General features: G+C 40.0%; 2 protein-coding genes across 6 annotated transcripts; both read right to left on the bottom strand.

The window, feature by feature from the left end:
* Nucleotides 1-243: 243 nt before the first annotated feature.
* Nucleotides 244-8,743, bottom strand: LOC130567960 (uncharacterized). Its single transcript, XM_057356527.1, has 3 exons — nt 7,655-8,743; nt 3,360-3,395; nt 244-1,207 (listed from the first exon to the last, which is right to left on the bottom strand). Exons 1-3 carry the CDS (start codon nt 8,183-8,185, stop codon nt 1,091-1,093), a joined length of 684 nt encoding a protein of 227 aa, XP_057212510.1. The 5' UTR covers nt 8,186-8,743; the 3' UTR covers nt 244-1,090.
* A 101-nt stretch (nt 8,744-8,844) lies between these two features.
* LOC130567959 (endonuclease domain-containing 1 protein-like) lies at nt 8,845-11,635 on the bottom strand. 5 transcript variants are annotated; one of them, XM_057356525.1, is made up of 4 exons: nt 11,510-11,635; nt 11,182-11,258; nt 10,058-10,368; nt 8,847-9,626 (listed from the first exon to the last, which is right to left on the bottom strand). In XM_057356525.1, exons 3-4 carry the CDS (start codon nt 10,337-10,339, stop codon nt 9,087-9,089), a joined length of 822 nt encoding a protein of 273 aa, XP_057212508.1. In that variant the 5' UTR covers nt 10,340-10,368; nt 11,182-11,258; nt 11,510-11,635; the 3' UTR covers nt 8,847-9,086. The 5 variants fall into 5 exon arrangements, with proteins under 5 accessions (XP_057212504.1, XP_057212508.1, XP_057212509.1 ...); XM_057356526.1 differs by having other exon boundaries at nt 11,205-11,258; XM_057356524.1 differs by having other exon boundaries at nt 8,848-9,626; nt 11,201-11,258; nt 11,510-11,634.
* Between the last annotated feature and the right edge of the window lie 2,949 nt (nt 11,636-14,584).

Below are 14,584 nucleotides of genomic sequence, written 5' to 3'. Positions count from 1 at the left end.
GATTCAAATAATTAGCCTCAAGTGTTGAGTTCAGGTTTTTATCAAAAAATAACTCGTTTTTAAACAGTTTTGGACCCATAGAAAATTAGATCATGAATGCATGAGTATACCAATATAAAAGTTTGTTCATAACTGTAAAAATATCAATAGAACAATGAGTTAATCATTTCAACAATTAACCAATATAAAAGTGCAACAATATAAAAATTACAACTTGTTATACAAACATTTTTAGTTTAATGAACTGCCTTAAAAACTAGACCACTTATTACAATGAAATCATCTTGTCAACAGATGAGCCATGAAAGAACAAATAAACAACAGAAGCTCAACTCAACAAAATTTCACCAATAACATCTTAGAAAATACTGAAGCAGTACAAGAGATCATCATCATGGACAGATTTATAAAACACATGCGATAAAACTGATGCTCAACTATTAAAATACACCCATCAGAGGACAAAAATGACATCAATCTCAAACTTTTCTGCCTAAAATAGAAATGTTGGAAACTTTCATACAACTACAAGAATGAAAAAGTGAAATTTGATACAACAGAAGCACATGGGCAATTCCGTGAAAATGTCAACCTTACAATGAAAAAATAAAGTTTTTACCAACGGTTTTTACTTTGGTAACAGCACAGATATTAGGTGATTCAAATACCCATGTGAGAGCTCAGTTGTGGCCTAATGGTTAGAGAGTCGGACTCGTGACCAGAAGGTTTCTGGTTCGATCCTCAGGGCCGGCGGGTAACGACTGAGGTGCCCTTGAGCAAGGCACCTTACCCCTACTTGCTCCCCGGGCGCTGCAGTGATAGTTGCCCACTGCTCCGGGTGTACGTGTGTTCACTACTCACTGGATGGGTTAAATGCAGAGGTCACATTTCGGGTATGGGTCACCATACTTGACAAATAGGTCACTTCACTTCACTATCAACAAGGGTTTAGTAAAATTCATTCTCTGAGAATTTTTATGTCACGTCCATAACGTTGGAATTGCCCACATGTAGCTTCAAGTCAGTGACACAGCCAATAATTTTAAGATAAGATAATGGAGGAATATTTGATCATTTTTACTCCATCCATTCATAGTCTGCAATTTTGCTGAACAGTGAAAGAACCTTTGGAATGACCACCTTTTGATTTCTTGAGGTGTTCTTTTCGATTTTGGATCCCTTCTCTGGGTTTATCTTGAAAAGGCATCTGTTGAATAAAGAAATATCAGTAAAAAATAAAGGACTGTACCATACCATTCCTCTTAAAGGAATAGTTCACCTTCAAAATGAAAATTGTCACGATTCTCAGGGTGAGACACGGAGACAAGGATACATGGACAGAGGACCCAAGTGCAGACAATGGGTAAGGGTAACAAGACAGACTTTAATTATATCTAAAAATACAAAACAAAGACCCACGTGGGGGAACATAACAAAACATAGCAACAAGGACAGGGACTAACTAGACTAGAAATAATAGCAACACTTGCCATAACCACAATAAACTAAACTAACTACAGAACAATAACTCACCCACATGACACAAACACAACGCAACAGAACAATGAACCAGCACGAGACAGAAGACACAAGGGCATTATAAAGGGGATAAATCAAGAGGGGACAGGTGCAGGACATGAACTAATTAACAAACAATAATGAGGAGACGAAAGGGCGGGAACAGAGACGCCACACCGGAGAGAGGGAGTATATGGAATGCCAAAACTGACTCTCTCCACATAAAACAAGAGGTTCTATCATGGTTCTGCCACTAGGTCAAGAAAAGCAAGACAAGGTGGGACAGAACCATGACAGAAGCCCCTCCTTAAGGAGCAGCATCCTGATGCTCCTCAAGGAACAAACAAGACTACACAGACTGTGACAAAAAACATAACTATACAAACACGACCAAAAACGTGATACATAGAAAAAAAAGTCCAAACAAAGACATGGCACCGGCTGGAAGGCCGGCTAGACAGTACATGGAGCCGGCTGGATGGCCGGGTGGACAGTACATGGAGCCGGCTGGATGGCCGGCTGGACAGTACATGGCGCCGGCTGGATGGCCGGCTGGACAGTACATGGCGCCGCTGGATGGCCGGCTGGACAGGGCGCCGGCTGGACGGCCGGCTGGACAGGACATGGCGCCGGCTGGAAGGCCGGCTGGACAGGACATGGCGCCGGCTGGATGGCCGGCTGGACAGGACATGGCGCCGGCTGGACAGGACATGGCGCCGGCTGGGACGGCCGTCGGAACAGGACATGGCGCCGGCTGGATGGCCGGCTGGACAGGACATGGCGCCGGCTGGATGGCCGGCTGGACAGGACATGGCGCCGGCTGGATGGCCGGCTGGACAGGACACATGGGCGCCGGCTGGATGGCCGGCTGGGAGAACAGCTATCACCGGCTGGGCAGGCCTGGATGTCGACATGACAGGACAGGATGTCGGGGCTGGGCAGGCTCTCTGGCACTGGGCAGCATCTCCGACGGCTGGGCAGCGCTCTCTGGCAGCTGGGCAGCAAACAAGGACAAACAACACAAACAGTCGACTCGACAGGCCTGGGCACCAGCTGGGAGGCCGGCAGGGATCTGTCAGCGGGAACAGGACACCGGCGGCCTCAACCCTGGAGGGGAATCCGACGACCTCAACCCTGGAAGGGAGCCCGGCAGGTCTCGATCCTGGACGGGTTCCGGCAGCTCGACCCGGAAGGGAGTCCGCGGTCCCGACTCTGGTGGAGCCGCGGCCTCTACCCTCCAAGGGAGTCCGGCGGCATCGACCCCTCCCGCTGAGATCCCTCTGTCTGCTGGGTCCAGAATGGCTGGTTCATTCTGTCAGAACTCAGGGTCGGGCAGGACATAGGACAGAGGACCCAAGTGCAGACAACGGGTAAGGGGTTAACAAGACAGACTTTAATTATAACTAAAAATACAAAACAAAGACCCACGTGGGGGAACATAACAAAACATAGCAACAAGGACAGGGACTAACTAGACTAGAAATAATAACAACACTTGCATAACCACAATAAACTAAACTAACTACAGAACAGTAACTCACCCACATGACACAAACAAACACAACAGAACAATGAACCAGCACGAACAGAAGACACAAGGGCATTATAAAGGGGATAAATCAAGAGGGGACAGGTGCAGGACATGAACTAATTAACAAACAATAACGAGGAGACGAAAGGGCGGGAACAGAGACGCCACACCGGAGAGAGGGAGTATATGGAATGCCAAAACTGACTCTCTCCACATAAAACAAGAGGTTCTATCATGGTTCTGCCACTAGGTCAAGAAAAGCAAGACAAGGTGGGACAGAACCATGACAGAAAATTCTGTATTTACTCACCCTGTTGTCATTTAAACCGGTGTGATTTTTGTTCTTCTGCAAAACACAAAAGAAGATATTTCGAAAAATGTTGGTTACCAAAAACCGTTGGTTAACAACAAAACAAAACGCACAGGAATATGTCTCTGCTCTTGATGTAAAATCATTCACGAATATTTTCATTTTTTCCTATGTCTATAGGACTTAATGCTGGCTGGGACACATTGTTTCTTTCTCTCTTTTTATTCCAGTAAAAAGTAATTATATATATCTATATATTATACAATAGGATATATAATAAAAAGAGAGAAAGAAACAATCAATATGCAAATTTGTCCTATGGTGTGATGGCAAAACTTTAGAAAAAAAAACGATGTAATGAGGACACTATTAATTTTGTAATATCCTTTATATTATAAACATTAATATTAATAATATTAATTAATTAATGTCACACCATAGGTCACATGTCCGTTTTATCTGTAGGCTATATAATAAAAAGTATTTGTCAATTATATACAGATATTTTTTTAAATAAACAATGTACATTTTCAGTCTATTTCGGTAATTTGACCATGTTTTATTGGAAATGGAAAGCTAAACGAGGGAACGAGAGGGGCGGGGCCAAAGACAAGACCGGAGAGAGCGCATGTTATGTCAGAACCAACAATAACATGCCTCTCTCCACACAAAACATGAAGTTCTGTCATGATCCTGCCACTAGACCAAGAAAGACATGACATGATGAGGCAGAATCATGACAATATCCACATACAGTGGTGTAAATACAACATTTTCATGTCGTATTCCAGGAAACCCCTCCAAATTTCATAAAACACTGCTGAAAGTGATAAACATTATTGTATGTGTTGTCACTCCTATGAAAAAGACACAAAAATTAAGGCATTTTTTTTTCTAAAGTCTATTTTTGGAAGTGTATTACTCTGAGCCTGAGGGGCCCAGGAACCTGCATACAATTGTTCTTGATTCCAAGAGGTCTCAACAAATAGAGGGAAACTGATTTTTTTCTTTATCATGTATTCAATTATTATTCTAAAGCAACTCAAGTGTGCTTTTTTCGTAAAGGAAATTTTCGTAATTTTAAACAGACCCCATAACCACATACAGTGGTATAAAAAAATTCAGGCTTTAATTTCACAGTAAACCTCTCAAAATTGCATGTAACAGATGAAAGTGCATGTAACAAGCGAAACTTGGTGTTGAGTTTGCTCGTGGTGTTTTGGTCCCCTGTTGGGCATTGCCATATCTCAGCCTCTAATTCGCCTATTTGGACAAATGAGGGGTCTACCTAGAGGTCAGAGTATGAGCTTCCGTTTAATATGCATCACATGTGGATAGACAGAGGTTCAGACATTTTACTGAATTTTTAACTATTCAAGCTTTATGTCACGTTGCTGAAGCAGCACGTTGATGGGAGACATTGGAAGCTTTTTTTTTTAAAGCTATTTAGCTTAAAAAAAACATGAAAAGAGGTATATGGACTTATTTAGAAGAAAACAACATATTCTGTACAATAAGCTTTCATTTGATATATAACTTGAACATGTTGGACATATTTGAGCGTTATGAAAAATGTTCATGATCTTAAAGAGCAGGTTTCATGAATCTCATAAAATTGCCGGCATTGCAGTGTGTAACGTTGCTTTCCTTCCATTTTAACGATCTGCAAAGTTGTTAATCCAAAAAGTCCATGATAAATTAAGATATTGGCTTCCAAAGTAAGGAGTCGACCCCAAACCGCCCAAACAAATCGTTAGGCTTTCAAATCTTTTGAGTGTAACATTGATACATCACAGTGTAACGCATCATCATAATCCCTGTATGGGAAGGGAAGAACCCAGATGCAGGCAGCGGTGAAGGGGTTAAATAATAATACTTTATTTGACACTAAACAAAGAAAAAACCCACGAGGGGGAGTAAAACAGGAACAGAACTAAAACAACTTGAAACAAAAGACTTCCCACGAGGGGGCAAAACCAAAAGAACAGGATCAAACTAAAAACTCACACGAAGTACAGGACTGCAAACACAAGTCCAAGAGACACAGCAACTCGAAAGCGACAGGGTATAATCTGGCAGGTAAGGAAATCCACGAAACACGATAATATTCAATCGACTGGCAAGACATGAACACGGAATAGCACAAAACGAACTAGCATAGGACAGAAGACACACGGTCATTTTTAAAGGGAGACTAACAAAGGATAATTAACAAAGGACAGGTGTCGGGGATGAAAACTGATGGAGAGCTAAACGAGGAACGAGAGGGCGGGAACAGAGACGCGACCGGAGAGAGAGTATGGAAGGCCGTAAATGCCAAATGTCTTTCTCCACACAAAACCTAAGGCTTTGCCATGACTCTGCCACAAGACCAAGAAAGACATGAAATGATGAGGCAGAATCATGACAAATCCCCGCCTTCCCGCGAAACAGGAACACTCTGACCTGCCCACTAGCACTTCAGGTAGTATTGCGTATACAACATGTAGAGGAGACGCTGTGTTTTGTGCTGTGAACGCAAATGTACTTTGTTTTCGCTGTCAAAGGATGACGATGTGAAGGATCAGTGGCTAAATGTTTTTTTTTCCACGATACCACTGCAGTACAATTCCAACCTTGTGTTATGTGCTCGTCATTTTACCGACGACTGTTCTCAAATGTTGGCGAGTTCAACGCGGGATTTGCCAGCCGCTTGACCCTGAAAGATAAGTCAATACCAACTTTATTTGGACCAACAAGCGTCTCAGAACCACAACCTGTAAGTATGATAAATACGTTATGTGTACATGTTAAATTGAGGGTTTACAATATAAAGTAATTGTGCTAATTCGTGTTGTATATGTAGTACAGCTGTAGGTTTCCAGGTAAACAACGTATAACAGTGTTACAGTTTTAATAATCCAACATTTACCTAATAATATGGCGGTTATTGTAGACTGTTGTCGTTCTACATGTCGTAGTATTGTACAAACTGTATCCCTTTATCGTTTAGTCACGGTAGCACTTTGCAAACGTGTCTCACATTAGGGTTTTGTCAAGTGTGCAAAGTTTAGCTGTGGTCACGATCCCCTTCAAACAAAACGGTTTGCTTGTCATTATTTTAAACACGGACTGCAGCACTGTATAATTTTATTATGTAAAGGTGTGTGCATTCTCTTTGGAAGCTCTCGCTAACTTGCTCAGTTACTCCTCTCTGTATAATCAAAGTAATGATAAACTTTTGGATAGAGCTGTTGTTGTTCTCCCACAGCTATGACGAAAAAACATCAATAGAAAACAATAGTCTGAATAGTTTATGAAGATAGATGGTGTACTTGTGATATGGTAATACTGATGCCATTTTTATACACTTACAGCGTCTTTGTTTACAAAAACCTTCCTGAGATAAGAACTGTGGTAATGGACGTTTCGTTTCTGACACGCGGTGTATGGAGAAAACCCAATCACAACTGATTGCGCCAGTTGGCCAATCGGAGCTCACTGGACTCGCGGTAGGGAGGAGATTAGAGAAGCGGAAAATTTGAACAGCTTTGGAGGAATCGTTTAGGGATCTTTGAGAAATGGATAGATACTAAATGCATATTTTAAGAAAATAGCACCGTTTTTTTTTACCTTTGATACATTTGAACATGTTGTTGGGGACTCTAATACAACATTAGGACACTTACAAAAACCTTTAAACCTGCTCTTTAAACGTACATGATTTTAAAGGGGCTATAACATGGGAATATGATGAATTTCATCTTAAATAAGTTATTTTATGTACAATAAATGCCAAAATGGTGCACTTCTCCAGAAACTAGAGACTCTAAGCTTTCAAATGATAAGACATATTATAATTAGAGTTACAAAAATACATATAAACATTAAGATGTACATGTAAACATCCATACTTTTATGACGTAATTTTGGACCCGCCCGTGTGTCCTGAGTCAGAACAAATTAAAATATTCCCAGGGTTATGTTCCTCAGCCCACTGCAAGGCCAACAGTATTGCTATAATTTCTGCAGTATAGACTGCCACATGATTTGACGTTCGGTTTAGGCCTACTTCACTAGTTTTACAGTCATCTGACTTAAAGTCACCCTTCACAAGCGACTAAGCTTTATGGAATTCATTTATATGGACTTACTTTTTGTTTATCTAGAAAGGCTTCATCAGTTTGTAAAGTGAGTCCTTTTGGAAATCACACCTCAAATACTCAAATCATTGCTGTGACTCTGGACACACTTTAATGTCCTTATTTATGGTGTAGATGTGTACGCCTAAATAGGAGGACGAATCTCTTGTTTACTTGTTGAATCGGTTTACACCAATTTGTCACACTTCCGTTCGGCTTATTCGTTCGGCTGATGGAGGCGTATATTCCGGGTGGAGAGCCAAACTCGATCCCCTGGATGGTAGATGGGGTTATCCCATCGACAAGCATCAGCGTTCCTTTTGTGCCTCTGTATTGCTTGTTGCAGATGGATGTGGGCTGAACCCCAGACTCTCTCACTCTCCTGAAACCAGGCATCCACGGCCAGAACCTCTGACAAGTCTCCTGACCATGAGAATAATGGTGGCTGGAAGCAGAGATGAAACATGAGGGCATTTTATAGGGAAGACAAACAAAGGGTAATAAACGAGGGCAGGTGGGAAACATTAGACACGGCAGGGAAGCAATACATGAAACGAGAGGGGCAGGGCCAATGACAAGACACTGGAGAGAACGCATATTATTGTCAAAAGGACAATAATATGTTTCTCTCCACACATAACCAAAGGCTTTGTCATGACTCTGCCACAGGACCAAGAAAAACATGACTAAGTGAGGCAGAACCATGACATAAGCCCCCCGTTTAATGAGCACCTCCAGGTGCTCACCAAGGGGTAGACGGATGACACAAGACAGACTGGGTGACAGACAAAACAAGGCAAACCAAAGAAAACAAAATCAAGGGCAGACATTACAAAATAATAACAGGATTAGGATGGGATAACAAAAACAATAAACAAGGGAGAGGAGGGGGGGAACAACAAGGTTCATGGGGAGAATAGTTTTAATCCCCGGCTGCGCTCGAGGGCGCGGAGTCCTGGGGGATTTTGTGGGGGAAGTCCTGGGGGGAACCGCTGACTGGAATGTCGGCGGGACAAGGCTGGGCACCGGCTGGAAGGCCGGCTGGACAGGGCTTGACGCCGGCTGGAAGGCCAGCTGGACAGGGCTTGACGCCGGCTGAAAGGCCGGCTGGAGAGGGCTTAACGCTGGCTGGAATGCCGGCTGCTGCACTGGCTGCACCGGCAGAGTAGCATGGCGCCCCCAGGTGGCTATTTGAATTGCAGAAAAGTGAGTATTACTGTTAACAGTGGTTCATTGGGTTACTGGTATTTTTGAACACAATTGTATGTTTGTATACATACACTTACATCAGAATGAATTCATAAAATATGGTGTGATCTTCATTAATCAAAGGCACTATAAATGCTTTATAAACACTTTATTGTAGTTACATTGAGAAATCATCCACAGTGCAAGCAAGAACGTGAATCATACATATAAAGTATTAATAATATAACAATATAATAGAATTGTATTAGCTTTTTGCCTAAGTGCATACAACAGTAGAGGTTTGCACATACTTTTTATATAATTTTCATCAATCAAAGAATCTATGAATGTATCATTGCATTCCTGTAAAGCACTTCATTTCATTGACACTTTAACAATTGCATAGATAATGGAACACTTAAAATCTGATTTTTCTTTTCCTTGTGGGTTTTGTAGAACTAGCAAACAACTGGAAAGATGTAAAGTTATAAAGGTTTGCCAACAGTTTTTCTAAAGCAGACACATTCATTTGCTGGACAGGATCATTCTTGTTGACACCAATATATCCTTGTGAAAATTGACATTTGTTATTGTTGTCTAAGCAGCAGTACACAGTCCAGAAATGACTAGGCACAGTCACACTTTTCCCTATTATTTGCTTTCCTGGTACCACCCCAGTAACAATATACTTAGTGTATGGTTTACAATTATTGTTCAGATAGTTTGCAATATTTTTTTCAGTCACTCTCCATTGGCCTCTGTTAAAAGATTTGTTTTGTGGAGCAGCATTGGTGAGTGTGAATGTGGCTTTTGCACACTGGTTTGAGCTTGCCTGGTAGACTGGTGCAAGATGGCCTTTGTCATAGTTAGAGTTGACGTAGTCATCATTGAGAGCCTGTTTGCCTCCATCTTTAGTGCACTGTAATGCCATATTTGCTCCTGCATTATTATCATCAAGCTGTAATGTAAACAGAAGAGTGTACATAAGAGGACTTCCCCATGTATACTAATATTATAATATATAATAATATCAATATTGTGCATCAGGTTGCATCGAAAAATGTTTTGGCTATTGAGTCCACTACCGATTTCCCTATCAGGGACAATAAGTATATTTCATTTCATATTACAAAAAATGAATTTTATGAAATAAGGCTGAAATGTCGCAGGAATTATAATGATTTTAAAGTTAAAATGCATGCAAAGCATAGAGAAACACGTCTTTTGATGTTTTAACCGATGTATAAAATCATACTTTATGCTGTTCAGTTGCATGTTACACTTTATTTGTAGTTCTGCATATGGGAAAAAACATGAAAAATATTCTAATATTCGCCTCTGTGTTGCCGAGTTACAGGAAGTAAAGAAATATATCTGAAATTCTCTTACCTGAGGTTCGATGTACCATGCATTTGGTCGTTCACACTTTATTAACTCTTCAAACTTATAGGCTGAGTACAGAGGAATCTTGTTGCTGGTATCATAAAGCGTGGCATAATAGACAACACCATTTAGCATTTGGCAGATATTTTGGAAAGCAGGCGTGGGAATGATAATTGGTGTTTTTTTGACTACAAAAAATTCATCACATTGATTCTCAAAAGTTGTAACAACTTTAGCTGAAGCACCAGAAAGCAGCCACAGTACCACCACAGGAAGAAAGAATGTCATGATGAAGTGATAAGAGATGAGGAACTTCTCTGCAAGTACAAGAAGCAAACATAACATCAACATATACAGTTTTCCCCTTGAAAACTTGGACAAGTTGACACATTGGGAATTTTAGGAAATGTAAATTCAATTTTTTGTAATAAGGTTTTTCGTTTAAAGGTCCAGTCATTAAAATATAGTGGCAAGGTTGCGAATTGCTACCAACCGTTCACTCCACCCCTCCCCCTCCCTTTCGAAACACTGCGACGGCTGACAGAACATGGCGAATTACATGCAAGGGGACCCGCAGTGTATGTAGATAGAAATAGCTCATTCTAAGGTAATAAAAACATAAGGCTTCATTGTGTAAGCTCTTTATACACCTCTGAAGGCATAGCTATGTATATTATATTGCATTTCTTTCAATAGATCATCCCAAAAATTACACAGTGGACCTTCAAATTAATATAACAATCATTGATATTGTTACCACTGTCCGACAAGAGAAGTTATTATTAGTAGTGATAGCTATCTAGTTGTTTTACCAGAGCCATTTGCCATTTTGCAAATTACTGGTGTATTTATGTGCTCATATATTTCATATATATATATTTTAATGATATCCCATGATTAGAATGGTATCCGAATAATGCACGTGTAAAATGAACTTTTTATCAGTCTTTACTGGTACATTGCCGTTAACAAATCATGTGTTAACACAACCTTTTCAAATATACCAGTACTGGGATTTTTTTAAATTAAGAGTACTGCAGTTGACAATCAGTCTTAAATCAATACACAGTCATCCTTTATTCATCCTGTACCAAACCTGTCCAGCCAAAAAAAAGCAGTATTCAGTGTACCGGTATAAATGGGTCTCACCCACAGCTGATAACACTGCAGTAACAAGATGTCCCAAGCTGTTGTCTCCTGCCAAAACCTACATTTCATTTTTTTTGTGCATGCGGCAAAACAGAAGAACAAATTATTGCTTTTGTTTCCACTTTTGGTTTAACAGATTGAATTCAATTAAATTACATATTTGCCGTGAAATGTGCTTTGTCAACATTTTCATTTATTAAGTGATGAAGCTTAAAGCGGTTCTCTTTTCTTAACAGTTTAATTCACCATGTAGTTTAACTTCATAAAATATAGATGTTATGATGTTAAAAAGAAATATAATACCCTTACCTTTTGTTATACACCCTCGTATTCCCTGTTGTGTGTGTGTTGTCTCCCGGTCTCTGTCTGTCTTCATTTCACTTTCACAGACACTTGCATTTATAGATTTAGTCATGTGACTTGTACACAGAACAGCAAAGATCTATGTTGTCTTAGGGAGGTGGTTACAGATTTTTTTAGAGAATTCCTTACTTCCCCCAACTTCCTTCTCTCTATTAGACACATCGTTTAACAGCTCAAAGAATTTTTAATCACTTTATTAATATAAACTTATTATAGTGTTACCAGCCCTGTAACAATTTCTATAGTTTTTAAAGCATTATTACTGTACAGTGGACAAATTTCTACTGCAGAACCTGTATACAGCAGGTTGCTGCAGATCTGCAAAGCATCATGGGCAAATGTCAGTACAGTTATCCTGTGAATCATAATGCAGATTTCAGTACAAAATTAAAGAGATTCCACATTTTCCTAAAAATTTACTTCAGCAGAGCACCTTTGATTGTTAATTATTCATTATTAGTTGTTACTGTTGCATTTTTAGCGCAGGTATCTGTTTGTTTAACAGTTTTCAAAAGTTTAACTGTGCAGTGTGTTGCAAGAGATCATTTACATTTAGTCATTTAGCTGACGCTTTGATCCAAAGCGACTTACAAATGAGGTAAACAATAGAAGCAATTGAAACAACAAAAGGACAACAAAATGCATAAGTGCATTAAAAACTGGTCTCATAGCCCATCACAGTATACAATGCTACATTTTTTTATAGAAAGAGTAGAAAAGAAATAGAAGTCAGTACTAATCTGTCCGGTGTTGACGGAAGAGATGTGGTTTCATCTGATTCTTAATGGAACAATATGTAATTTTTCGACCTTAAAATAATGTCTCTAAAATGATTTCAGTAGTAGAACAACTCTTAACCGGACGAATTACTCGTAGCCTGGGTTGAGTTAGCCAACAGCTAACTATATTACAAAACAATATGATATGCATGTCTCAAAACCAACGCCATGGCAGAGCCAGCAAAGAAACTGTTGGACTTTTAAGGCAGTCCTGCATGTTCAGAAATTTGAAGAGACAATTTGCTCAAAAGTAATATGAGGTTTTATTATCAGATGTGAAAAGTAGTAACAAAGCTTTGGGTTGTCAGACGACCTCCAAAAAACCAACAACCCAGATCATTTCCTGACATGCATATTTATACAGTATGTGACGTCGTTCTATCTTCTGACTCCTGTTTTTCCTTTTAAGGGGTGTTGCTCTCTCTTTCCACCGACCACCGTGTACCACGTGTGAGGAAGTGCCCCCTCGAGACAGTTTCATATCGCAAGACAACATGTCAAAATACTTTCAGTAAAAAACACTCAATCATCTAATACCTTGATTATGCAGCATTGTTTCTTAATCCTATGGTTCAATAAAACACATCAAAACTCATGATTATACTTAAAACATATGCAATGGATTAATTCATAACTCTGTGTGTGTGTTAGTTGGTTAGACTCGTCAAAACGAGCTGTGATGATTCTGCACGTACACACAGTTAGTTCCTCTTCTGCGGTTAAGCTAGTTTCCTGTTTTTCTGTTACAAACAGTCTAATATTCGACAGAAATTTTCACTGAGCAACACAGCAAACATATTTAAACAAACACAATGCAATGATTATTAATGAAATTCACTTATTGATTATATAGTAATTACTTCATACTCATATTCTGAATAATATTTCCACAATTCCCTCTCTTGACCTCTTGAGAGGTCACACATCATGTTCTCCTTCATCTTCTACAAGATCACTTGATAACAAAGGCATACTGTATGGGGGTGGGGATTCTTTCTTTTCAATAGCTGTAACAATTAATCTATCCAACTTTCCCACAGCTTCATCTTGTTGCTGTTGTATTCACCCTCTCTAGTAATACTCTTGTTGTCTTTACAAAATCAACACTTCTTAAAACTTAATACCTTAAAACTTGTAAGAAAACACTCTTAAAAATATACTTTTAAACCTGAAAATTGAAAAAACATTGAAAAACACTCAAAATCACACAATAATGAAAACTTAATGAAATCACACAATAATGAAAACTTGATTATAAGGAATAAATGGTTATTTGTATGTCCACGTCCGTGAACACTTCACTCAGAATCTTTTGCACTTTCTTGAAATCTAGCTTATCCAAGCCACACCCCAGCCGGGGTACAGAGACTCTTTTTACTCTGTTATCCACACACCAATCTCTCATGTGTTTTAGGCTTTCTGTGAAACAGTCATACGTTGGTAAATCAGTGCACTGTTCTTTGGTTATTAGGTGAAACACAGTCCTGTCTCTTTCCCGGGTTACTGCACACTCACCCGGTTTTTTATTTTGACACCTTACTTTTTCTACTCCAAATTTCTCCTTGAACTGTTTTGCAATACCTGCCCCGTATGCACAATCAGCACTTACACAGTGAGCTAATGGTTCTGTGTGTGGGCTTGTGAAGATATCACCTGTTTTGTATATAATTTGGAGCTGTTGGTGTTGTCCATTGGCAATTTCAGCAATTTCAGTGTCTGTTTTACCGTCACTCTCTGTACTCTCTGTATCCTCCCTCTCTTGGACCTGAGTCCTCAGGTCCAAACCAGTGTCAGCAAGAGACCTATAATGGGGGTCACAAGCTACACAGGATGTTAAATGGAACCAAGTGTCTCCTTTGCCTTGGAGTTGCACACAATGTGAGGTGCGAGCTGTTACACGTATAGGTTGAGACCAACGTGGTTCATTCCACTTTCTGCGGAATTTTCTGATCCTGACCCAGTCTGTTGTGACTGGTGATGGCAGTTCCTCGGGTTACACTGGTACAGGAGTCACCTGATGGGAAAAGGTTCGAATCAGAGCTGTTAGTTTATCAAAATACACAGTATGAGACAATGGTTGCACGGTGTCTTCTCTCAACGCCGTACTGGGACCTGGAAATTGACGACCTGTAATCAATTCAAAGGGTGTAAAGCCTGAGATCCTGTTAACAGAAGAACGGATGGACATGAGAGCAATTGGCAATGCAGATAACCAGTTCAATTTTGTCTGTGCACAGATTTT

The sequence above is a fragment of the Triplophysa rosa genome, linkage group LG17 (genome assembly GCF_024868665.1).
Source record: "Triplophysa rosa linkage group LG17, Trosa_1v2, whole genome shotgun sequence".
Classification (NCBI taxonomy): Eukaryota; Metazoa; Chordata; class Actinopteri; order Cypriniformes; family Nemacheilidae; genus Triplophysa; species Triplophysa rosa.
Note: the sequence above shows the minus strand (reverse complement) of the source record. Positions and strands in the feature narration are given on the sequence as shown.